The sequence below is a fragment of the Jaculus jaculus genome, chromosome 16 (assembly GCF_020740685.1).
Source record: "Jaculus jaculus isolate mJacJac1 chromosome 16, mJacJac1.mat.Y.cur, whole genome shotgun sequence".
In the NCBI taxonomy this organism is placed as follows: Eukaryota; Metazoa; Chordata; class Mammalia; order Rodentia; family Dipodidae; genus Jaculus; species Jaculus jaculus.
In genome coordinates this window covers 21144488-21170530 of record NC_059117.1, presented here as the reverse complement: position 1 = coordinate 21170530, position 26043 = coordinate 21144488, and the positions used below count along the sequence as shown (strand labels likewise).

At 41.0% G+C, this 26043-nt stretch overlaps 1 protein-coding gene across 3 annotated transcripts in view; it reads left to right on the top strand.

Annotated features, from left to right (window-relative positions):
• The window catches only part of Cog5 (component of oligomeric golgi complex 5), a 277027-nt gene that overhangs the window by 234183 nt on the left and 16801 nt on the right, over positions 1-26043 (top strand). For all 3 annotated transcript variants that reach the window (XM_004652876.3, XM_045135739.1, XM_045135738.1), the window contains exons 17-19: positions 3288-3391; positions 10816-11053; positions 16202-16278. In XM_004652876.3, the coding sequence (XP_004652933.2) occupies positions 3288-3391; positions 10816-11053; positions 16202-16278 (419 nt within the window). The remainder of the gene's footprint in view (positions 1-3287; positions 3392-10815; positions 11054-16201; positions 16279-26043) is intronic.

Sequence of the window (26043 nt, the reverse complement as noted above, 5' to 3'; positions counted from 1 at the left end):
CCTGTCTACCGATGAGATAATTTTTTAAAATGTTGTTTATTCAGCCATAAAGAAGAACATTATGTCATTAATAGGAAAATAGATGGAACTAGAGATCATACTAATTGAAATAAGCCAGAGTCAGACAACTACTGCATATTTTCTATCAAGTTTGGCATTTATGTTCAAAACTATTACATGAAAGTAGAAGGGAGGCTGTGACGAGAAAGACAGACATCTAAAGGAATTGGCATAGGAGGACCCACAGAGGATTGTGGGGTAGAATAGGGATAACATACAGCATATTTTTCTCTCATGTTGAATCTACATCTAGCAGTATATGTTTGTCATGAAGTCAAAATGGCAACTATTTGGGGGCAATAAAAGGACCAGTAGGAGGGAGTTAGGGGAAAGGTGAGAGCCCAGAAAAGAAAAGGTAGGGCTAGAGGGATGGCTTAGGGGTTAAGGAGCTTGTCTACAAAATCAAAGGACCATCGTTCGATTCCCCAGGAACCACATAAAGCCACATGCACAAGGTGGCACATGCGTTTGGAGTTTGCAGTGGCCAGAGGCCCTGGTGCACCCTTTCTCTTTTCCTTCCTTCCTTCCTTCCTTCCTTCCTTCCTTCCTTTCTCTCTCTCTCTCTCTCTCTCGTTCTCTCTCTCAAATAAATAAATAGAAATAAAATATGTATTAAAAAAAAGAAAAGGTACGGTTTTTGTTTTCTAGGTTTTACCCACTTATCCTTGCTCTGTACTGATTATAGTCACCTGAACTCAAAGCCACAAAATATGGCGATGTCTCTGGTTACTTAGCCTAGGGCTCCACACCTCTCAGCAGCTGAGTCATTCTGTCTCCTAAGCTTCTCCAGTAGTTTTTGGTTTGTTTGTTCATTTGTTGTTGTTTTGTATCAAAATGCTGTGTAATCCATAAGTAGAAAACCTGGTCTCCCCTAAGAACTTTTCTGCTTATTTCTGCCGTACACTTCAGGGCTCTGTGGCTTTTCTTCCTAGTGTCTTAGTACACCAAAAGCTCACAGAGGTCAGACATACCTAGGCAATCCAGATCTGACTCAGCCTCTCTAACTATAAACTATTTTACATCCCCTACCTATGTATGGAGATTTTAATAATTTTGAGGAAGGGATAATTTGGTTCTAAGCAGATTACCTATCATATAACATATAATCAATTTTTAACTGCTTTTAATGCTTCTAGGGCTCCTTTTCTTCATGACCTTCAAATGGCATTTGGCCTTAAAAGTTTGCACAGTAATATCTGGGATCTCATCAATTCCTTTGGCTTCCCCTTCCATTTCAAAGGTAGTGACTACCAAATCTAATCAGAGTGTCTCAGCAAGTACAAATTTAAATATCTCTACCTTCCTCACAGGCCAAGTGTGTTTTCTGTAGGCATTTCAAATTCATGTTCCCAAGCAAGCACTTTTATCTTTTTCTGTCTCAAATGAACCTGTGCCGCTTCTGCTTTTAAACAGCTAGGCAATAATATGGCTAAATCATTAAAGAAAAATAAAGCGTGTGTCCCTAATCTTTTCACTTCACACGTTGTAGCTCTGGTCTGCAAGCCTTGCTGTCTTTTATCTTTCTTCTGCTGCCTCAGTTTGGTCCGTGCACTCATTTTGCATCTATTCTACTACTGTGACCTCATCATTGTTCTCCTGCCTTTAGCCTAATTCATCTCGGCTCCTATCCAATATGACTCTCTTCTAAATTAAAATTTTTTCACTGCTTAAAAATCATCATTGGCTTCCTGAGTCCCTTCCTGATAAACTCCCAGCCAGCCTTAGGCAGCCCCCGCAGAGTGCTCTCCTGCTGTTTCTCTCTTTGGCACAGTCCGGCACTTATAGTTTCTGTGTACTGAGTGCCTTTGCAGCTCCCCAGACACAGGCTTTCCCCACACTCCTGTGCCTTCAGCAGATGCGTTCCCAGCCCCAACCTTCCCCATTCCTATCTACTTATCCTTTGAAACTCAGTTTAAGCAATACCTTTCTTTTTTTTTTCTTTTTATGTCTTGTAAGCGTAAGCTGGAAGTCCCTCTATGATTCCACTAACTCCAGTATATTTATGTCACTATGTTTGATTTTTTGACTGTAAACTCCTTGAGGGCAACTGTGTTATACACTCATTCCTGTAGTATGTCCATTTTCTCCAGAGAGTAAAGTCTACAGATAACACTTGGAAATATAGTTAATGAGGGTCCTACTTAACCGTTGTTTTTTTTTTTTTCAATTAATGTCAGCCATTTTGAGCCTTTACCATCTATGTTCATTATCTTTTTTTTTTTTTTTTTGGTTTTTCGAGGTAGGGTCTCACTCTAGCGCAGGCTGACCTGGAGTTCACTATGGAGTCTCAGGGTGGCCTCGAACTCACGGCAATCCTCCTACCTCTGCCTCCCAAGTGCTGGGATTAAAGGCATGCGTAACCATGCCCGGCTCATTATCTTTTTATTAACATTGAGGCGTGTATAATATAATCAATACATTCACACCCACCCCCTTAACTAGCACTTGGGGCCTTACATCAATGAATGAACAGTCATGCCTAACTGTAGCACAGTGTTCTGCCCTGGCACGATGGACACTTAGGGCTTGCTGCTTCTCTGACTTGCACTCCGCTCTGTAGGGTGGTAAGCAGCCCCTCTGCTCGGTAGGGATATATGCTAGCAGCACAGCCCTTGCTCCTTTCTGCTTGTAGCAACCAAAAATGTCTCCATGCGCTGCCAGTCTACTCTGGGGCACAAAACTGCCCACAGCTAAGAGTCCCTGCAGCAGAACCTCAGCCAAAACCTGCTTCATGAAATGCCTCTCTATCTCCCTATGGAAATTGCCAGTGTGCTTTCTGTATTTTCTCTGGTTAAAAGCATACGTTCCAATTTTTAAAGAATTAACTTTGATCTTGTTTCACATTTTTGAGAAGCAACAAAAGAAATGTGTTCATTTGAAGCAACAACAAAAAAAAATGTGTTCATTTGACTTCCGCTTTGTAAGTGGGACCACATCTCCCTCCTGGTACATCTTCCTTTCTCCATGGGTTCATTAAACGTTTTAACAAAATGATAGGAATGGGGAAGTTGAAATTTCTCACTGCTATGTTCCAGATATCTAAATCTTTAGTAGTCATTGCTGACGGCAGTTAGGGAGAAAAGCACACTTTTCTTGAGTCAAACTGTGTATAGTCTGAGTCTAAAAGAATGTGAAAGCTGTTAGGCAAAATGCCACATCATTTCCTCGGAATTTTCGTGTATCTGCTTTTCTGACTTTGCTTTTTCTTTCCTTTTTCTCCTCATCAGACAATTCATGGTCTCATGGGGAACGCTGTGCAGCCCTTACTGACTTCGGTGGGAGACGCAATAGAGGCCATAATCATCACCATGCATCAAGAAGATTTTTCTGGGTAAAACATTTTATCTGAAATATGACTAGCCTTCACTGCTCTTACTTCATTCCTCTTGAGATCTCATTGGCTCCTCACTGCCTTCTGTTTTCATTGTGACTGCTCTTAACAGATTCAGTTTTTTTGCTCATTTCCATCATCTTTCTTTCATCAGACTGAAACACAGAATTGATTTATGGAACAGAATTTGGCACCTCACTCACGATTGGGTAGTTCGTGCTGCTCTGCCATTCTCGCTCCCCTCATTCTCATAGCTCTCCTCTTCTTCCTCCACGAGGTGCCCGGCTTCTGCCACTGTGCTCATCGGAAACATGCGTGGCATTGAGAGCACGCTCCTGCCCAGCCCCACCAAGGCTCATTGTCCTTCCTCACAGTTTCTGACCAAATTTTATGTAAAGTGAGCCATGTCTAACAGGTTTGAGTAGGACAAAGAAGCAGTGAAAGAAGGACCTTTGACCTTTGACCTTCCCTCTAAGGAACCCCACTGCACCCACGACGATGCCATCCCATCCATCAGTGCTCTTATGCGTGTGCTCCCCGTTACCTCTACCATAGCTCCTGCTTAACATTGTGATTAAAAATGAGTTCCTACACAGCCCAGCACTGCACTCCATCAGTTGAGACCTCCTATTTAAAGCTTTAGAATAGTTGGGAAAACTGATCTCTAACAATAGCAAAGTAAGTTTGTATTCTAGTATGTTTTAATCATGCTTACAAACCACAATTAGAATTGGTGATATGTGCTCCACATTTTTGTTTAAATATCATTGACTTATGTTTACACATGCTTCTGGAACGTGCTTTAATTTGTGTTATTTTCTATAGCTCAGGAAAAATTATTGTACCTGTTTAGATCAAAACTCTAGAAACAGTTCTCCAGAGAAGTACAGAGATTTGACTGTGCAAGTGAAAGAGTGGGACAAGACATGAGAGGCCAGCAGCATATCCTCTCAGCGTGAGACTCGCCTCAGCCTTAGGAATGCACCTAAACTGAAAGCACCCGGGTGGGAAAGACCTTCCATGCAAATAAATGGAAAGCAAAACAGTGGACATACTTATACTTAAGATAGACTTATTTAATAAAAATGTAGCCAAGGTCTGGAGAGATGGCTTAGTGGTTAAGGCACACTTGCCTGCAAAGCCAAAGGACCCAGGTTCACTTCCCCAATACCCACATAAGCCAGATGCACAAGGTGGTACATGTGTCTAGAGTTCGTTTGCAGTGGCTAGAGGCCCTGCCACACCAATTTTTTTCTCTCTCTCTTTCTGTCTCTCTCCCTCTTTTTCTTTCTCAAATAAATAAAATATTTTTAAATGTGTGACTAAGAAGGTCATATAATGATGAAGGGGTGTAGCTCATTGATGTATTATCAATCAGTCAGTTATTCCTGATACCACAGAAATACAAAGAATCAGGCTGAAGAGATGGCTTAGCAGTTAAGACACTTGCCTGTGAAGCCTAAGGACCCATGTTCTACTCTCTAAATCCCACATTAGCCAGACACATAAAGGTGAGGCAAGCACAAGGTCGTACATGCCCACTAGGTGGCACAAGCATCTGGACTTAAACTGCAGTGGCTGGACCCCAGCACATCAGTTCTCTATCTTTTCCTCTCTTGTCTCTATTGCTCATTTTCTCTAAAAATAAAAATTAAAAAAAGAAATACAAAGAATCACAGGAAATTACTGTACATAATTGTATACCAACCAGTTGGATAACCTAGAGGAAATCATATGTCTTAATGACTCATAAAAATTCAAGCCTGGCCCAGGGGCATAGACCTATAATCCCAACTATTCAAGAGTCTGAGGCAAGAGGCTCACTCACTTAAGCCCTACCTAAGCTTCAGTAGAACAAGTTATAGGCCACCCTTAGCAACTGAGCAAGACTCTGTCTTAAAAAAATAAAGTGAGGCCACGCGTGATGGCACACGCCTTTAATTCCTGCACTTGGGAGGCAGAGGTAGGAGCATCACTGTGAGTTTGAGGCCAACCTGAGACTACATAGTGAATTCCAGGTCAGCCTGAGCTAGAGCGAGACCCTACCTTGGAAAACCAAAAAACTCAATTAAAAAATGAAAGTGAAAGAAGCGCTAGGTATACAGCTGAGTACTAGAATGTTTGCCTAACATCCACAAGGCCCTAGGTGTAGTCCCCAGAACACAAGAAGCAACAACAAAACAAAAACCAGCATAAATAATAAGTACTGGTAAGGATTAACTGAAGAAGGACCCAATATATACTGTTAGTGGGAATGGAAAATTATATGAGGTTTCTAGGCACATATAACCTACCAATAAGGAATTAAGAAAAAATAGAAAATCTGGGCTAGAGAGACGGCTCTATGGGTAAAAGGTGCTTGCTTACAAAGCCTGAAGGCCTAGGTTTAATTCCCCAGTGCCCGCATAAAAGGTAGGTGCACGAAGTGGCAGTGTGTCCGAAGTTCATTTGTAGTGACGCGAGGCCCTAACATACCCATATACTCTCACCTTCTCTCTCTTGCAAATAAAAAAGAATTTTTTAAATTGAAAATCTAGGTGGGCATGGTGGTACATGCCTTTAATGCCAGCACTCAGGAGGCAGAGATAGGACTGCTGTGAGTTCAAGGCCAGCCTGAAACTACATAGTGAATTCTGGGTCAACCTCGGTTAGAGTGAGACCCCTACCTTGAAAAACAAAAGTCAAAAAATACCAAGATGACGAAAAGAAAAAAGAAAGTATGAGCAGAATAAAAATGAATATAAAATTGAGTAAGTAAGAAAGTCTCCCATCAAGGAAAAGCCTTGAAACTAATGGCTTCATTGGGGAAGGCTACCATTTAAGAAGGAGCTGATACATCAAACTTTTCCAAGGAAGTAAGGGGGAATGCTTCTTAATTCTTTTTTTCTTTTAAATCTAGTAGTTTATTTGAGAGAGAGTGTGCAAAAGAAGCAGCAAGAGAGTGAATATGGGTATCTCCTGCCTCTTGAAACAAAACTTCAAACACATGCATCACTTAGTGCATATGGTTGTATGTGAGTACTGGGGAATTGTACCAGGCTGTCAGGCTTTACAAACAAATAAGTGCCTTTAACCACTAAACCATCTCTCCAGCCCATAAGTCCTAACTCCTTATTTTAAAAATAAATTATTTATTTGAGAGAGAAAAGAAAAAAAAAAAAAGGGCAAACCAGAACCTCTTCTCACTGCAAATGAACTCCAGACACTTTGTGCATCTGGCTTTACATAGAAACTGGGGAATTGAGCCTAAGCTGTCAGGCTTTGCAAGCAAGTGTCTTTAACCACTGGGCCATCTCTCCAACCCTTCTTAACTCTTTATGATGCATTACCCTGATACCAAAACCAGAAAAATGTAATGCAAGTAAAGAAAATCACAGGTCAGTATCCCTGATGAAAATAGATATAAAATCCTTAGCAAAATATTAGCAAACCAAATTCAATAGAACTTTAATAAAAGGATCATTCACCATGATCAAGGGGGACTTTTCCCAGGGAAACAAGAATGAGGTAATATGCAAAAATAAATGTGTCACATTAGAATGAAGAACAGCAGTTTTCTGATCATCTCATTAAATGCAAATAAACTGATAATTCAACATCCTTTCTTTATAAAACCTCTCAACATGGGCTGGAGAGATGGCTTAGTGGTTGGGCGCTTGCCTATGAAGCCTAAGGACCCCAGTTCGAGGCTCCATTCCCCAGGACCCATGTAAACCAGATGCACAAGGTGGCGCATGCATCTGGAGTTCATTTGCAGTGGCTGGAGGCCCTGGTGCACCTATTCTCTCTTAGCTATCTGCCTCTTTCTCTTTCTGTCTGTCACTCTCAAATAAATAAATAAAAATAAAAACCTCTCAACAAGTTAGCTACAAAATAAATTTATCTCAGCACAGTAAAAGCCATATGTGACAAGCCCAGTACTTTTCTCAATGATGAAAAACTGGAAGCTTTTTTTCTCAAGATCAGGAACAAGACACAGTTGCCTGCTGTCACGGCTATATTCAATACAGGGCTTGGAGTGTCTTGTCAAGTGCTAATAGCTACAAAAAACAAATACTTGAGAATAAATACAACCATAGACTTAAATGATCAGTACACTGAAACTATAGAACAGATGAAAGCAATGGAAAAGCTAAATAAAGGGGAAAAAACTCTGCATTCATGGAATGGAAGAACTGTAAGGAAAGTAAATTACAATATCCCTGATAAGCATAGATGCAAAATCCTCAACAAAGCCAGGTGTGGTGGTGCACACCTGTGATCCTAGCACTTAGGAGGCAGTGGTAGGAGGATTGCTGTGAGTTCGAGGCCACCCTGAGACTACATAGTGAATTCCAGTTAGACCCTACCTTGAATAATCTAATAAAAAAAATTCTAAACAAAATACTGACACATCAATTCAACAGGACTTAATTTAAAAGACTGAAATATCTACGCTACCAAAATGATCTATAGATTTGCATAATCCCTGTGAGAATTCCAATATCATTTTCATAGAAATAGAAAAAACAAATCCAAAAATTCATATAGAACCATCAAGTCCTGAGTAACCATAGTAACCTTCAACAAAAAGAACAAAGTTGGAGACATCACACTTCTGATTTCAATCTGTATTTCAAAGCTATTATGCTACATCATTGTAGTAGCATAAAAATAAATACATTGACCAATGTAGCAGAATAAAGAACCCAGAAATGAGCCCACATACTGACTGGTTTTCAGCAATGGTGACAGAACACACATGAAGAAGGAGATCGTCTCTTCAGTAATGAGGGCTGTGAACGCCAGATTCAGAGCGGCGGCATTAAGTCCTCACAGAGCATGTGCAAGTCCAGTGAATTCAAGACTGACCTGGGAGACCCAAGACTAAGTGTAGAAGAGAACGTGGAGGGAAAGCTCCACACCAGTCATCTAGGCAGTGATTCTTTCTTGAGTTTTATCCTAAAAACTCTGGCAACAAATGTGAAAAGACATCAATGAGATTACACAAACTAACAAGCCACTGCACAGCAAAGGAAATAACTGAGGGCAGAGATACCATGTGGATCTGGAGAAAGTGTGGCTGACAAAACATTAATTAAGGGACTGACTCCTCAAATTTGTAAAGAAACATGAAAATCTCAAGGGAAACAGTCCCCTCCCCCCCCACACACACAAAAAAACTTCACAATAATAGACAAACGATCAGAACAGTTGTTTCTTTTCAAAAGTAAACAAATGCCAGAAAACAGACAGACAGACAGACACATTGATCTGTATTACTAATATTTAGGAAAATGTAGATTAAAATTCATCTTCACGGCTGTTAGAATAGCTACTAAAAATGAAAGATCATGAATCCAGGTGAGAACGTAGAATGGTGGCGGTTGTCGTCGTTGGTAGGAATGTAAAGTAGCACAGCTAGGCGGAAGTCCCTTAAAATGCTGAAACCAGAACTGAGAGCTTACAGTCAGTATGTCCAAGGGCTGCCTCACTGCCATGTCCCTGGCAGCATTATTCACAGTAGCAAAGTCAGAGAAGCAACCTGAGTTTCTATCAGCAGATAATGGGTAAAGAAAACATGGTATACATACAAAGGGAGTATTATTCAGACTTAAAATACAAGGAATTCCTGTTACTTGCTATCGCATAGCTGAACCTGGAAAACAACATAGTAAGTGAAATAAGCCAGACACAGGAGCATAAACGCCTCATGTTCTCACTTACATGTAGACAGTAAACAATTTGAACTCATACACACAAACAGTAGGATGCTACTGGGGCCTGGAAGATGGTGGTAATGCACTGCACCGCATACAAATGGTTTAAAGCTGCGGCTAGACCAGAGGAGTAAATAAGAATTTAAGGTGATAGATGTATTCATTAGGATTCTTTGGTCCACATTATATACATATATAACTGTGTGTATATAATTGCTGTTGCAATTCAAAAAATAGATAAACATGGAGAATATTAGTACTTTATTTTCCTTTTTGCAGTCATCACTTTATGTTGATGAAGCCCGAACAAAACTACCCATACAATGTTGTGAACCTGGCAAAACCCAACTACACATCCAGATTCTATCACTTAGCAAAGCTCCCTCTGCTCAGAGAGCACTGCACCCTGGGCTGCTACTGAACATGGAAACGAACGCTGCACCATGCACCTCACCTTGACCTTACTGCTGTAGGAGAGATGTTCACGCATTTGGATAAAATCCCTTCCTGTTGGGACAAAAGCCTAGTTTCTCTGTTTCTGTCTGCTCTGGGAAGTGGAGGACCCCCAGCCAGTCTGTTTATAGTAACCGTCCATAGGCTTCATGGAGTTCACCTCACCCTCTTGCGCTAGGAATTTACTCATGTCTGTGTTCATCTCTATGCCATCACCAGCCTTTCTACATTGTTCTCAGAATTTGGAAACAGTTAACTTGCTTTTTGGAAAAGATCCAGCATGATGTAGCCAGTGATCTCATCTATTAGCTAGTATCAGGTGATTTCTAATTTTGGTATAACTCTTTCTCCCTATAAATATTTCATATTCTTTTAATATATTCTTTAAAGGGCAATTGTAAACATTTATAAGTTATAAATAGTATATCATGGAGCATCAGCTGGCATCATCTGCTGTTCCAAATTAAAGCCTTTCCAAACCTCATCTGGAGGAATAAAATTGTGCACCACGTGCATTGTTTCATAACCAGAACCACAGTCAGAACGCTGCTATTGGTCTGCTCTGTTTGAACTGCAAGAGCAGAGAAATTGATGCCAACAATTTATTTAGAGTGGGCTATATTTTCTGCCATTGTAAAGTGTATATAGCCATTTCAGAACTTATTATTGGTGTATATACCTTAAGGCAAAACATGGGAGTGGATGGAGAGCTGTAAGGCAGGAAGGGACTTGAGAGGCCAGAGTATGAGTGTGACCCTTGTGTAATTTGTCCAAACCAGATGGCTGTCTTTTTCATTCTTAATGTTTTAAGTAAGCAGATTCTTAAGTTTCTTTAGTAATACTCCTAGCATCTAAACACAGTCTTTAGATAGAATTTAAGCATTGTTTTATGCTCTTTAACATTAAATTAAAAATAAGACAGAGGAACTGGAGTAGAAGTCCAAAAATAATGACAAGTTCAAAAAAAGGTGCAAAAAAGCCAGGCATGATGGTGTATGCCTTTAATCCCAGCACTCGGGAGGCAGAGGTAGGAGGATTGCTGAGAGTTCAAGGCCACGCTGAGACTACATAGTGATTCCAGGTCAACCTGGGCTAGAGTGACACCCTACCTCAGAAAACCAAAAGAGAGAGAGAGATAAATAGATGATGCCTTGATATCATTTAGGGAAAAAACTTGCATAGGATTGAAATGGCAGTGTAGGGAGGAGAAGCCAAAAAATGTAGCTTAGTGCATTGTTGCTAAAAATATCTTTACTTTTTTTCCTCTTATAGGTCATTACCCAGCTCAGGAAAGCCCGATGTTCCTTGTTCTCTGTACATGAAGGAGCTACAAGGGTTCATTGCCCGAGTCATGAGTGACTACTTTAAGCACTTTGAATGCTTGGATTTTGTCTTTGACAACACTGAAGCTATTGCCCAAAGAGCAATTGAACTTTTTATCCGTAATGCCAGTCTTATAAGACCTCTTGGTGAGGGTGGGAAACTTCGACTTGCTGCTGATTTTGCCCAGGTAAAGTGATACGTAGCTTTATTTAAATTTTATTTTCATATTTATATAAATATAAAATTTATATAAAAATGTTTCAGGCTTAGTATTATATGATAACTAAAGACTGCCTGGTCATCAGTGACATGAAAGAGTTGCAGCCAAAAAAAAAAACAAACTGCCTAAACAGAGGAAGAATTTAAGGATATTTTGTACCAGCTACTTTTAAAATATTTATTTACTTGCATGTGGAGAGAAAAGAGAGAATGGCCATGCCAGAGCCTCCAGCCAGCCACTGCAACCAAACTACAGATGCATGTGCCACTTGGTGCATCTGGCTTGACATGGGTGCTAGGCAAATGAACTTGCACCCTGACCACTAATCCTTCTCTCCAGCCCTGTACCTGGTATTTTTAACAAAGTCATCATCTCTCCTCTTTTATCTTCCTGGGTTAAGGTAAAGTACTTCATCCCACACTAAAGCATCATTGCCCATTCTTATTATTGTATCAGGCCAGTGGCTAGTATTAATGAAAGTAATTGACTTGCTAGAAAATGATGTAGTCACTAAAATGCACTTTCAAACAGTACGGGGAGGGGCAGCCTGTTGAGGAAATGAGAGAGATCTGAAATAGTTCTGTAACTGGCCAGTGACCAGCTCTGTTCCAGGAGTATTTGAGACTATGAATATGTACAATAGACCAGAATCTGATTATTTAGTCTCCTTCTATTAAATAGAGTACATTGTCTATGGCTAGCCTTAAAATCATGGCCAGCTGCCGGTGTTTGTGAGATGGACCGACATTAAAATACCAGAAACATAACCAGCTCTGACAGTGTTGTTGCCTCTTCCTGTAGACAGATTTTTTTTCTAACCTTTTTAATAATTAGAGGCAAAGAAGAAACATTTTTCTTTAAGAGTCCAAATAGAGATAGAAGGGTGAAATTGTTTCAACACTTTCAAAGCTGTTGGCTTTACCAAATAGTGATTCAGATAGTCTTAATAGGAATTTGCCAGATCTTCCCGCTTCTAAAGGTAAATTAGGGTTAATATTTGTCTGGGAATGCTGTTTGATTGCTAGCAGTTAGTCATTTCCATCCTCAAATGATACTAGACCACAAAGAAAAAGGACTTTCCTTTTTCAGTAGCCATACATGAAAATGGAAGTTAATTAAATGTTCCCTAAAATGGCTCTTAACCTTGTCCATTTGGATCAACTTCATTCTTAGGCATCTGGACATTCTGCTTCATTTTATAGGTAAATTCAATTGAAAGAGGGCTGTCTATAAATAGTGCCTTACTTTTCTCTCACTGGGCTATAGGCTGGTTACTGCAACAGAACCAGTCACGTACTAGGGCCTGTTCGTATTTGTGAAAAATATTATAAGCTGTCCTAAGGCAGGTCTCAATGCTCCTGTCCCCTTTCCTTCTCAGTTTTGTTTTTCTTTTCCTGTCCTCTTCCCTCCCCCATCAGCTCATTTGCATTCTGTTCCAGCTGGTTCTTGAGTCACTTTCCTGGAGGCAGCACTTCAAGTCCAATTAGAGTGGCAGCCGAGCAGGGGATGGCCAGAATGAGAGCTGGAGGAAAGAGGCTGCTTGTTTGGGGTTCTTTTAATGATGTGCTCCCTGTGTGTCTGGGAAGCAGTGTCCTTTAGTGCTAGCCACTGCGGCCAGCACCTGCTCAGGGTGCAGCACTTCCTCCTTCCCAAAGCTGCGTATTCAGAATTGTATTTGAGTTCCTTTTTGCTCAAAACATGTTACTCCTATAAAAGCAAGTTTTTCCAGGTCCTTTACCTTAAGATAAACACACTCATCAATCTTGTTACAGCCCTGTGTTTTCAGGCCTGGTTTCTTTCTTCCATTTAGAAAAGTCATTCCGTACAATTTCTGTGCCTACAGTGGCATTTGGTTGCTCCAGGCCACATGGCATTGACAAACAGATGTCTTGGTGCACTCTTGTGTCTCAGGGTATGCCAGTCTCAGGGCATCCCACCACTCACTTTAGCCCGCCCTGCCTCAGGACTCATGAGTCTTGTAGCCGGGAAGGACAAGTAGAAACACATTTGTGACCAGTAGCTTTAGCATTTATTTCCCAAGTATTAGATCATGGTCCCTGCCCCATTTGTTAAATTAAAATTTGTAACTGGGGTTTTGATTTCACTGGGTTTGGTTTCCTGCCATGGCTACAATTATGTGTTGTACCACAGCTTTCAGAGTCCTACTGCGTTGAAAGTGTTTTTCCTAGTTAGTCAAAACACTTTAATAGCATTTATCTGACATTTGTATTCATGACAGGCATCAACTAGGGACTAGAAAGCCTTTTTAAGTACCTCATTGTGGAAGGGTCTGTCAATTTGAATTCAAAATTAAACAAAGCCACTGAGGTCACTGGGATCCAGAGTATGAAGATCCACTAGGCTTATGAAGGTTCTTGTGATGAAAGTGCTGCTATTTGGGCATGAGCAATAGAGAATGAGCTCAAGAAGGGAGCAACATGGAGAATTTGGAGGATAGGTTATTTCACATGAAGTCCAGTTAAAAAGACATGTAGTGATATATTTTAATGATTTTTTTTTAAAAGAATTCTTACTGTTCCCTCACAGGCATCTGTGCAGAGAGAAAATAGTTGCGGGGTGCCATCTGGAGGGCTCACAGTGAGGGAAGTACCCAGCATACAGCTCCTTTGAGAATCAGGTCATGGGCATTAGGTAGCTTCCTACAGGTAATTAATTCCCTGCTGTGACCACATGGTCTCAGTGTCTACACTAATCACACAGCAGTTCTGAAAACACTGAGCTCGTCCAAGGCCCTTGGGGTCCTGCCAATTCCCAGTCTCTTTGGCAGACTTGTTCACAGTGCCCTCTGCAATACACACTCCCCCTCCACCCCTCCGTCCTTTCTCTTCCCTCAGGGAAAGGACAGCTATTGAAGTTAACATTAAATTATTTAGTGGTACTCCTAGCAGTTTTTATGTTTTTGGTGCCCTTTAAGTATACATTTTTATCTCTCCCACTTTGCCCAAAACTTAATTGTAGAAAAGAAAAGAAAATCTTGGATTCAGTTCTAATTCTTACTGCCTTTTCTTCAGAACAGTGTCGAGTTAGGAGTGCCCTAGGAATATCCAGGGAGGCCCTGTGGTTAGCCAGGTGTTTCTGGTGGTGCAAAGCAGTAGTGATTAGTGCGCCAGGCCCATGCTCCCACAAAAGGAGGAAGAGAGAAGCCATGCGCATCGCCGTTTTATATTCATAACGCCCTGCAGACTCACCGCTCCAAAAGAATAGTCCTGCTCTTTAAGATGTGGCTGTTATTGCTTAAAGGAAGATGATTTTCAGTATCATAGGGGTCCTTTGTAGATGAAAAAGTCATTTTAAACATTTAACCTTTTGAAATTGTCTTGTGGCATAGAAATCTTTTATATCATCATAGATTTTACAGGCATTTGAGGTCATAATCTCTCATGTAGTAATGTTTCCCTGCATATGAGATGGTTTTAACATTTAGTCCTCCTTAAAGGCTAGGTCAGAGATTGTTTGGTTTGATCTTTGGAGATAATGAACTCACTAGGGTAATTGAAAAAGGGGGGGGACCAAAATATTTCAGGAAATATCATGAATATCATAGCCTGAGAAATTGTCTTATTGGGTAAAGTGCTAGCCTCACAACCATGAGGACCTGAGTTTAAATCCCCAGAACCCACATAAAGGACATTTGTGGTACACATCTGCAATCCTAGTTCTGGGGAAGGAAAGACATCTGTAAGAATTGCTAGCTAGTTTTCCCCAAGACTGGCTAACTAGTCTAGCAGAATCAGTGAGTCATGGAGTCAGTGAGAGACCCTCTCTCAGAAACATTAGTAACAATGATGATGATGTGGAAGAGGGATTGAGGAAGACACCCAGTGTCCACCTCTGACCTTCACCTGCACATAAACATGCACATGCCCATATGCATAGACATATACCTTCAGAAAAAAGTACACATAATTTGTGTTTTAAAACTGTTATATACACAGACAGCATAGGAATGGTATTAGCAAATCAGAAATACATGTTGACCATATTTAGCAAAGTGTGCATTGTTAAGGAAACCAGAGCCCCTACCTGCTAAGCAAACTAACCAGGTGCCAAGGAACTCCCAGTCCATCCACTGTCTTGTAATAGCTATTCTGTGTTGTCAGCAATAATCCTGGCTTTTTCTTCTTATTTATTTATTCTTATTTTAGTTTTCCAACAATATAAGATTTTCCCACAAAACATACAATGTTGATTTCATGCCTTCCATACCAGAAAAGAGTCATTAACTGTCCACTGTCGATCATGACAGCATCTCAAGGAAGCTGCCCTCTTTAATTCTCAATACTTGGTTCATGAATTCTGATACAGTACTTACGATTTGCTTAATAACATTTGTGTATGTATTTATGGGTGTATATGAACATAAGATCATAAGACCTTATGATCTTCTTGACTGTTGTTTGAATAAATAAGTGAAATATCCACTTCTTCACTAAATGTGAGAGTTTCCTGAAGGAAGACAATCTAATTCATCTTATGCCCACATAAAGCTCCCTACCCAGCAGTGAATAGGGAGCAGAACCTGTTTCCCAGGGGAGTGATCATCTTGGGTTCCTTTAGTAAATAAATGTAAGTATTATTTATATCTTTGTTTTTTAGTGAATTTAAGTAGCTTTCAGAACTTGTTCACAGTCCAGGTAACAATAGCTTTTTTACAAAAGCTACAACTTTTGTGACTCAGGTATTATGATTCAGGTATTGTACTGGTTCATCTTGTCAGCATGACTAGACTGAAAGTCACCTGGGAAATTAGTGAGATCGTTTCCAAGAAAATGAGGTGAGGGAGGAAGACCTGTTCTGAATGTGGACGGCCCATCCCATAGCAAGGGGCACCCACTTGAGGAGAAAGAGTACAAAGTCTTCTAACACAAGCATTATTTCCCTACCTCCTGGTGGTCATGACATGAGGTGTTCTGTTCCACCACACCTTTCCCACCACAATGGAATGCAACTTAGAAACTGTGAGTCAAAATATGTCTTTCCTCTTACATTCTTCCTTTCAGGGACTTTGTGACAATGAAAAACTGACAAATACAGGTTATTTCCCAAATTTAAATTCTGAAATAAATAGCTATGGACTATCTTTGACTATTTCAGATGGAGTTGGCTGTGGGCCCATTTTGCAGACGAGTATCTGATTTGGGAAAGTCCTATCGAATGCTGAGGTCATTCAGGTGAGACCTAATTCTTTGTTAACATGGTCATATTCTATTAGCAAATAAGTTCCTTTCTCCTCTTCAGGTTAAACTACCAAAAATATCAACATTAAATCGCTTTTGACTTAAAGAAACGGCAACTTGCTATGACTCCTCCTAAAAACTATTGTTCAAATCAGAAACCCATCTAATATTATATTAAGAGACCAATAGGGTGATTAGTGTATGTATTTTTTCTCTTGAGATTATAATTCACAAACTTGAGCTTATAAATTTTACTGTGTTCTTCCTGGGGGGACTTTAATTTTTAATTTCATATTCTCACAAAAATATAGTAAGTAGAAATGCCAGAACGTTCACCATAATGTAGGTATGTTTTATGAGCTATCTATTTGTTCATTTATCATTTTTAATTTAATCTACTTCTAAAACGATCATAGATTTTATCATGGACATAGCAAAGCTATTGGATAAAGCTGAACTCCTTGGTGAACTGCAGGGAATGGACAACTCAGACTAATGCAGTTGAGCACCAGATACAAGGTTGAGCTTCCTAGAAGTCGGTTCAAAAAGAGTAACAGCAAGTTACATTCATACTGATGGCCTAAGAGTACACTGCTTGAACAAAGACCAATGTCCTCTCCAGTGCTGCACACTTTGTTGTTCTGGAACATTGCGTAACCTAATGACTAGGCACTTCAATAGCAGATTTTAGATGCTAAGGAAATGTTCATATGTCTAAATTTGTACAATATAAATTTCCCAGTTTTCCATGCCATGATACATAAAGAAAATATTTACACTCAAAATGTGACCAACCCTAAAGGCTGAGAAAATCAGCATAAAAAGCATTTTTAAAAATTTTGTGAGTATAGCATGGCACATGGGAAAGCTTTGATATGAACTACTCAGATAGCCAAATGCTCTCTAGGTATGTTTCAATAAAGATAAGGTGAGAGTGCATGCCAGGCTCCCCCGGCGGGCAGGTAGTGCTGAGGAGGGACCAGGCCCACTGGTTCCTCCCAAGGGGTCGAGGAACAGGGTGAACATGGGACGACTCAGAACCTCTCCTCATCACCGGAGAAAAACCACACTGAGTCGGGAGTCTTGTCGAAGCAGGAACTCGATTTATTGTTATAGGCGGTTGCTTATATAACGTTGGGAACGAAGGCGGGGATTCTAGGATGGGGGGGAGAGGTAAGGGCCAATAGTAAACTGTGACTATTGAAATGATAATTCCAACTCCTGCACGGAAGTAGCCATTAGGCGTCTTGCTGAGTCCTACCTGGCCAGAGGCAGATCACCAATCTTTAGCTAGGCTCAGGACGTTCCACGAGGCCTCACGCCTTGAGCCTCTCAAGGCCCAACAAGTGCAGACATGAAAGTCTCCTCAAACCCCACTCAGTACTGCCAAGTAGCGTGCAAGCGTGGCAGGCCTCACGCAGCTTCTTGGCGCTCTTAAGTCATCACACTGGTATATTAAAGTCCAGGGATCTGGTACTGCTGATCGACACTGTGCTTTAACGTACCCGTTTGTAATTGACAGATTTGCTTTTTTACTTTTCAATGAAAATTAAAGACCCTGAATTTTATGTTGGCCCAGATGAAGAATGTATATGTGGGTTTCAGGAAAATATAAAAGTGTGCACCCAAGTTATTTCCAAAAAGCTTTGGATATTCACAGCTTGTTTAAATTTTTTAAAAAATATTATGTTGAAGCCATATACATCCACACTACTAATATGGGCAAGTTGTAAGGTTATGAGGGCCTCAGGTTACCAATCTGTGAGTCAGTCATGTGTCTAGACCATAAAAATAGTCTTAAATCAAAAAGTCAGGCATGGTGGCACAAACTTTTGATCCCAGCACTCAGGTTACAGAGGTATGTGGATCGCCGGGAGTTTGAGGCCAGTCTGGGACTACATAGTGAATTCCATGTCAGCCTGGGCTAGAGTGAGACTCTACCACAAAAGAAAAAAAATACTCTTAATCAAGCCGGAGAAATGGCTTTGCAGTTAAAGCACTTGCCTCTGAAGCCTACAGACCTCAGTTTGATTCCACAGGACCCACGTAAGCCAGATGCACAGGGTGGCTCATGTGTCTGGAGTTCGTTTGCAGTGGCAGGAGGCCCTGGTGCACCCATTCACTCTCTTTCTCTCTTTCCCTCTTTCAAATAAATAAATAAAATATTAAAAAGTAGTCTTAATCAAATTCCTATATAGTCATTTACTTTGAGTAAGATGTTAACATAGCAATTCCAGTGAGTAGTAAAATGGTGCCCTGGCTGGGTCAATGAATATTCTGGAGTAAAATTAGGGATAAAGGAATGAGAAAACCCATTGATTGTATTTATTATATTAAGATAAAGGTATTATTTTTAATATTCTCAAGTCCCATGTTTAGTTTTTGTGTATGTATATTAAGGTAATATTCATGTTCTTATTTTCTGATGCAGGATGGCTTTTACCTGAGTTAAATGTCTATCATAATTTAGAGATATACATTCTGAGGATGAGTTTCACCTAAGACTAACCATTTAAGGTAGCAGTTTTCCAGCTGGAGAGATGGTTCAGCGGTTAAGGTGGTTGCCTACAAAGCCTACCAATCCAGGCTCAATTTCCTATTACACATGTAAATCCAGATGCACAAAGTGGCACATGTGTCTGGAGTTCATTTGCAGTGGCTAGAAACCCTGGTGCGCCCACTCTCTCCATCTGTCTCCTGTCTTTCTCCACATAGCTGTATATCAATAATTTTTTTAAGTATGGGAATTTTCTATGAAGTCTCCCAGTTTTCACATGAGAAAAAAGTCCTAAAGGAACAACCAAAGCTTGAGTGACATATTCTAATAACTTTATGAAATTAAAAATTAATATTTATCAGTGTCTTTTTTTCCTCCTAGACAGGATCACACTATGTAGCCCGGGCTGCCTTTAAACTGGAGCTCCTCCTAACTCAGCTTTGTGAGTGCTTGAATTAGAGGTGCACCAGCATGCCTGGCTAGGACTTTTTGTAATGATGATTTGGACTTATGCATAGTGCTGCGTTCCTTGGAAGGTGGAGGCAGGGGGATTGTGAGTTTAAGGCTAACTTGACTACATAGAAAGACCCTGTCTCCAAAAAAAAAAAATGGACTATGAATATTGCTCGGTGGAGAGCACTTTCCCAGCATGCACACGGCCCTGGGTTCAATCCCTAGTGTTCTAACCAATCAGTCAATAAGTAAATACATAAATGAAAAGTATTGCAGTTGCAATCTGGCACATACTTGTCTGTGAACCTGCACACACACTTAAATCTATTGTACATACACATGCCCACCCATGTGTGCATTTCATGAAACTACTTCATACTATATTCTTGGACATTTTTGCATGACCAGTTTAGCCCACTGAACTAGTTCATGGCCCACTAGTGGCTTACATTCAGGAGCTTCTCAGCTTCGTCACAGAGCTTTCAACTATCGAACTGTACGTAGTTGCTGTATGGACAGGGTGTAGTGTTTTCCTCTCTATAAGCTCTAAAGATAATCCTTTTCTTCTGAGAGTCTTGTGCCCCCAGCTTCCCCTGCAAATGACCTGTTGGCTCCTAAGGCCTCGGGTACATAAGAACAGTTGTATCCTGCCTATGGAGCATTCCCAGGACCTGAACTAAAAATTTCAAATACCAGGGCCTGGAAAAATGGCCTAGTAGTTAAGGCCTTGCCTACAAAGCCAAAGGACCAAGGTTTGATGCCCCAGGACCCACATAAGCCAGATGTACAAGGTGTTGCATGCATTTGGACTTTGTTTGCAATGGCTGGAGGCCCTGGTGTGTCCATTCTCTCCCTCCCCCGCTTCTCTCTCAAATAAATAAAAATATTTTTAAAAATTCTCAAATGCCAAAATATTCCTACTGAGAAACTAATTCTACCAAAATTACTAAATTGATTCTAGCACTTTCTTTGTTATTGATGGAACTGGGGTAATACTTATCAACTGGATCAAGAAATAATAGCATAGTATAATTAGGGGGTTCAGATCCAGAATGGGTTTGGCCCATGGTTAGAGGAGAGCTGTGAACTTCTGCCCATCTCTGCCAGCCTGTGTCGGCTGTGTCATGGAGAGAAGAGAGTGGACTTGGGAATGCTTTCTTGGGGGACGGGGAGAATGCAGGCAGGTCCCTTGCTCAAGAGGAGAAGATCAGTAATTGCAGGCCCTCTAGTCTGCTTACCTGCAATATCTTATTAGAGATCTCTCTATTTTCCAGAATTAGTTCAGAGCAGTTACATGAAAAGCCTTCTTGTTAGTGTGCATTTCCTCCAAATCTGCTGCATGTTATGACAGGGGGTAGGTGTCAGCCAATAACCACGTGTATGCTAACCTGGGCTAGGTTTGGAACTGCTCAGTAAAATAGAGTGACATGTGTGCAGCCACTAACAGCCAATCAGATTGCTACTTCATACCCAGTTATGAGACAAATAATCCCTAGTACAACACTAAATTTAAAAAATCTGACAGGATGTATGACATGATCCCTACTGTTTTTACTTATTTTTTGAGCATATGTGTGCACATACACCTGCATGTGCAGGCGTACATGTGTGCCTGTGTCCTGTGGCCAGAGAACAAGCAATCTCAAGTAATAATCGTTCAGGTGCCATCAACCTTTTGTGAGATAGGGTCTCTCGCTGGCCTAGAAATCACCAAATAGGCCAGGCTAGCTGTTTCCAAACTCCCCTGCCTTTCTCTCCTCACCAGTGCTAGGACCACACCTACCTTTTTTTTTTTTTTGCGGTGGGGGGGGGGCTGACCTGGAATTCACTATGTAGTCTCAGGGTTGCCTTGAACACATGTCAGTCCTCCGACCTCTGCCTCCTGAGTGCTGGGATTAAAGGTGTATGCCACCACACCCAGCTTAGCTTTAAAACAAAACCGAAAAAATAAAAACAGTTTTTGGGATTAAACTTGGGTCCTTGTGCTTACAAGGTATTTGCTTACTGATTGAACCATCTCCTTAGCCCTCTATGGTACTTAAATAATAATATGTGTTTATATGGAATAAAAAATAATGTAACATTGTCATCCATATTTTCCTTTTAAGACCTCCTATAGTTTTCAAATTTTCTGCCTCAGTTTTATTTTTGTAGTGAGAAAAGTTTTTTAAAAAAGTATTTAAAATTCTTAGAATTGTTTTTCCCATGTAGAAATAACAAAAGAATAGAAAATCCACTAAAACATTATCCAGTCAGGTGGAGGGGAAAGTCAAAGAGCAAAGCCCCAGCCCCTTGCAGTAACTACATGGGGCCTCAGTCTGAATTTGAGGTCGTGGCTGCAGAAGACAATGGAATCTTTGCAGTGAGGGAGACTGCCAGCCAGAGGCACTATCTCCAGTTCGGACCCCAGCCTCAGCTCTGTCCTCCCCACACCATGCCATCTGCCTCTGGGCACTCTTTCTGATGGTAATATCAGTGGACTAGTTCATTACGCCAGCAAGCTTCTTGCATACATTTACATTTTACTGTCTACATTAGAGTTCTTCAGGCTGCAAGAACCTTTCATACTCAGGACAGAATGCTGCCTCAGAATATTGCTGACATTAGTGCTGTGCCCCTGGGTGACTTGCATTTCTATACAAGACATGTGTCAGAGCTGCCAAGACCCCATCCTTGTCTGTCCCTCTGCAGCATGGCAGTCTGAGCAGTCTGGGTGAGGTTGCTACCTTCATTTCCCTTGGCCAAAGGCCTAAAGACTCTGGCTCTTGACATTGTCAACATGGATGTCCATTGTAGATCTGTGAAATGACACAAAAGGGACTCAATGCCATTTATTGGCTCAGGGACACAACCTGTAGGCCTGATCACCTTCCTCGTAGAGAGATAGTTTGTCCCTGCTGATGTCCATAGCCTGCACTACTGAGAGTTTCATTACCATCTTTACCAAAGAGCCGTGAAAGCAGTTGGGATAGGGCTATGTTATGATGAATCTTTCAGCAGGAAAGAAAGTTCAAGGTGAAGTAATCAGTAACCAGAATGGAATGGTTTTGTCAGTTGTTGTCATTTTAGAAGTCCTAATGGCTTTCTGAGGTCACAATCTGCAATTAATATAGAAATGTTGCTTGATGGTATAGCTGTTCTGATATCTGAGAAATTAGACTTCAAGCCTAATTAGTCAGAAGACATAAGGAAGGCCACTGCAGACCTGTGCATGGTGGATGCACCTTTAATCTTAGCACTTGGGAAGCTAAAGTAAGATCTCTGTGAGTTCGAGCCCAGACTAGCTACCAAGTGAGTTCTAGATCAACTTAGGCTAGAGTGAGACCCTGCCTTGGGGGGAGGGGGTTGGAGGGATGAAGGCTACTACATATTAATAAAGGATACAGTTCATCAAGAAGATACCAGATGTGTGTGTGTGTGTGTGTGTGTGTGTGTGTATGTATATATGTATAGATATATGGTATCTTCTTGATATACACACACATACACGCAAACTGTTGGAACTCCCAATTTTATTTAAAAAAACAATGAGCTTAGTATCATATAGGTCTTGATACAATATTAATACAAAAATAATTTTTAAACTCCACTGTTGGAGCTAGAGGAATAATAGCTTGGTGGTTTTGTGTTTGCATAGCATGAACAAGGCCCTGGATTCAATGTGCAGTTCTACAAAATTCCACTCTTACCTTTATTTTTATTTATTTATTTATTTGAGAGAGAGAGAGAGGCAGAAAGAATGGATGTGTCAGGACCACCAGTCGCTATAAATGAACTCCAGATGCATAAGCCACCTTGTGCATCTGGCTTATGTGGGCCTGGGGAATCAAACCTGGGTCCTTTGGCTTTGCAGGCAAGTGCTTTAACTACTAACACATATCTCTAGCCTTTTATCTTTAGAGAGGTTACCGATACTAAAAATCACCAACAGCAAAAACCTTCAGATGCAATGTCCTTAACAGATATCTACAGACTATTCCATCCAGTAGACTTATTCTATGCAACTCATGGGACCGTCTCTAAAATAGACAACTTTCCAAGCCTCACAGTGGCATGGCTGGGCACGTGACTCAGTGGGTAAAGCATTTGCTGTCCAAGCCTGATGACTTGAGTCCCTCAAAACCGACATACAGCAAAATACTGTTGTAAACATCTCTAATCCCAGCCCTCTGGCAGCAAGATGGGAAGCAGAGATGGAGAATCTTGAAAGCTCACAGGCCAGCCAGCTTGGTGAACAACAAATCCTGTCTAAGAAAAGAAAAGAGGAAGGGGAAAGGAAAGAGAGAGAGAGAGAAAGAGGGAGAGAAAAAGAAAGAAAGAAAGAAAGAAAGAAAGAAAGAAAGAAAGAAAGAAAGAAAGAAAGAAAGAAAGAAAGAAAGAAAGAGGGAGGGAGGAAAGAGGGAAAGAGGAAGGGGAGAGGAAGGGAGGGGAGGGAGGAAGGGAGGGAGGGAGGGAATGATGTGGTGGCTCATGCCTTTATTCCCAGCACTCAAAAAGCTGAGGTAGGGGTTGGAGAGATGGCTTAGTGGTTAAGCGCTTGCCTGTGAAGCCTAAGGACCCACATTAGCCAGATGCTAAGGGGGCGCATGCATCTGGAGTTCGTTTGCAGTGGCTGGAGGCCCTGGCGCACCCATTCTGTCTCCCTCTCTCTATCTGCCTCTTTCTCTGTCTGTCACTCTCAAATAAATAAATAAAGAATAATAATAAGAATAATAAAGCTGAGGTAGGAAGATCACTGAGTTCAAGGACAGCTTAAGCTACAGAGTAAGTTCCAGATCAGCCTGGACAAGAACCTAAAGAATGAATGAATGAATGATAAAATAGATAAATAAAAGAAAAAGGGCACACATCTTTAATTCCAGCACTAGGGTGGCTGAGGTATAAGGATCCCCATGAGTTTGAAGCCAGACTGGGGCAACAGAGTGAGTTCCAGGTAAGCCTGCGCTAGAGTGAGGCCCTCCCTTGATAAAAGCAATAAATAGCAATAGTAATAGTAGTGGTAGTAGTGATGGTGGTGGTGGCAGTCGTAAAAATAAGTACCCAAGCATGGAGGCACAGACTTTTAATTCTAGCACTCAGGAGGCTGAGGTAAGTGGATCACTGTGAGTTCAAAGCCACCCTGAAGCTGCAGGTTGTTGAGTGAGTTCTAGCTCAGCCTGAGCTAAGGTAAGATCTTACCTTGAAAGAAAAATTAATTAATTACTAGTTCCTAAAGTCAAACAAGATGGAAGGTGAGGAATAATACTCAGAGTTGTCCTCTAACTTCCTCACGGCACCAGGACAGGTGTGTGGTGTCACTCAAACACATGAACACACCAGCGCTCAAGAAATAAATTGAAGAGCACAATAGAAGATGGGAAGACTGCCCTGTTCATTGGATGGATACAATTCACGTTGTAAGAATGGGTAGGTTACTGAAAACTATAGATTCAACATAATTACCATCCAAATTCTTGCAATATTCTTCACAATACTATGAAAAAAAAAAAGCAATTCATGTAAAAGCACAAAAGATTCTAAATCATCAAAGTGGTCCTAACCAGAAGGAGTTGTGGTGGGATTATCATAATACCCATGACACAATAAAACACACGATAGACTAAGGAACTTAGAATGGAGGACCTAGAAGCAAACTCACGCAGCCACAGCCGCCTGGTTGTTTTTAAGGCTGGGCCTCGCTCTAGCCTGGGCCAGCCTGAAACCCACTCTGCAGGCCCAGGCTGGCCTCGAACACACAGAAATCCTCCTGCCTCAGCCTCCTGAGTTAATTTTTGAGAAAAGAATCAAAAAGATACATTTGGAAAAATGACAGTATCAACAAATGGTGCTAGGAAAGCTCATAGCTCTATGTACAAGAATGAAACTATATCCTTATCTCTCTCCCTGTGCAAAAGTCAATCCAAAAATGCATCAAAGACCTTAATGTAAAGCTTAAAACTGCTGGAGGAAAATCCTTCAAGATACAGGCAGCTACAAGGTCTTCCTGCAAAGAACTTCAGTAGCACAGAAAATAATCTTGAGTTCATCCATGGGATTGCATGAAGTTGAAAAGCTGCTGTGCAGACCGGGAGATAGTCACCAGAGTGAAAAGATGGTCTGCAGAATGGGGAAGACTCTGCCAGCTACACATTGGATTAATATCGGGAATACATTAAAACAAAACAACAAAAATTATGGGGCTGAAGATGGCTTAGCAGCTAAGGCACTTGCCTACGAAGCCAAAGGACCCATATAAGCCAGATGCACAAGGTGATGCCTGCATCTGGAGTTTGTTAACAGTGGCTGGAGGCCCTGGCATGCCCATTCTGTCTTTCTCTCTGTTTCTGTATCTGCCCCTCTCTCTTTCTCATAAAAATAAATAAAGAGCTGGGCATGGCAGCGCACACCTTTATTCCCAGCACTTGGGAGGCAGAGGTAGGAGGATCAATGTGAGTTTGAGGTCAGCCTGGGACTACATAGTGAATTCCAGGTCAGCCTGGGCTAGAGCAAGACCCTACCTCAGAAAAACCAAAATTAATTAATTAATCTAATTTTTAAAAACTTTAAAAATTAAGCACACTCTAAACATACAATCAATAAATGGGTCATTGAACTGGATAGACAGTTATCAAAAGAAATGAAGTTGCCAAAAAATCTGAAAAGATGTCCAACATCCTCAGCCATCAAAGAAATACAAATTAAAAAATGCACCCCAGGCAGAATGGCTATCGTAGAAAGAACACATGATAACAGATATGTGGGGGAAAAGGAACCCTGTTCACTGCTGGAAGAAATAGAAACTTGTGTGGCCATAGTGGAAGTCGGCGTGG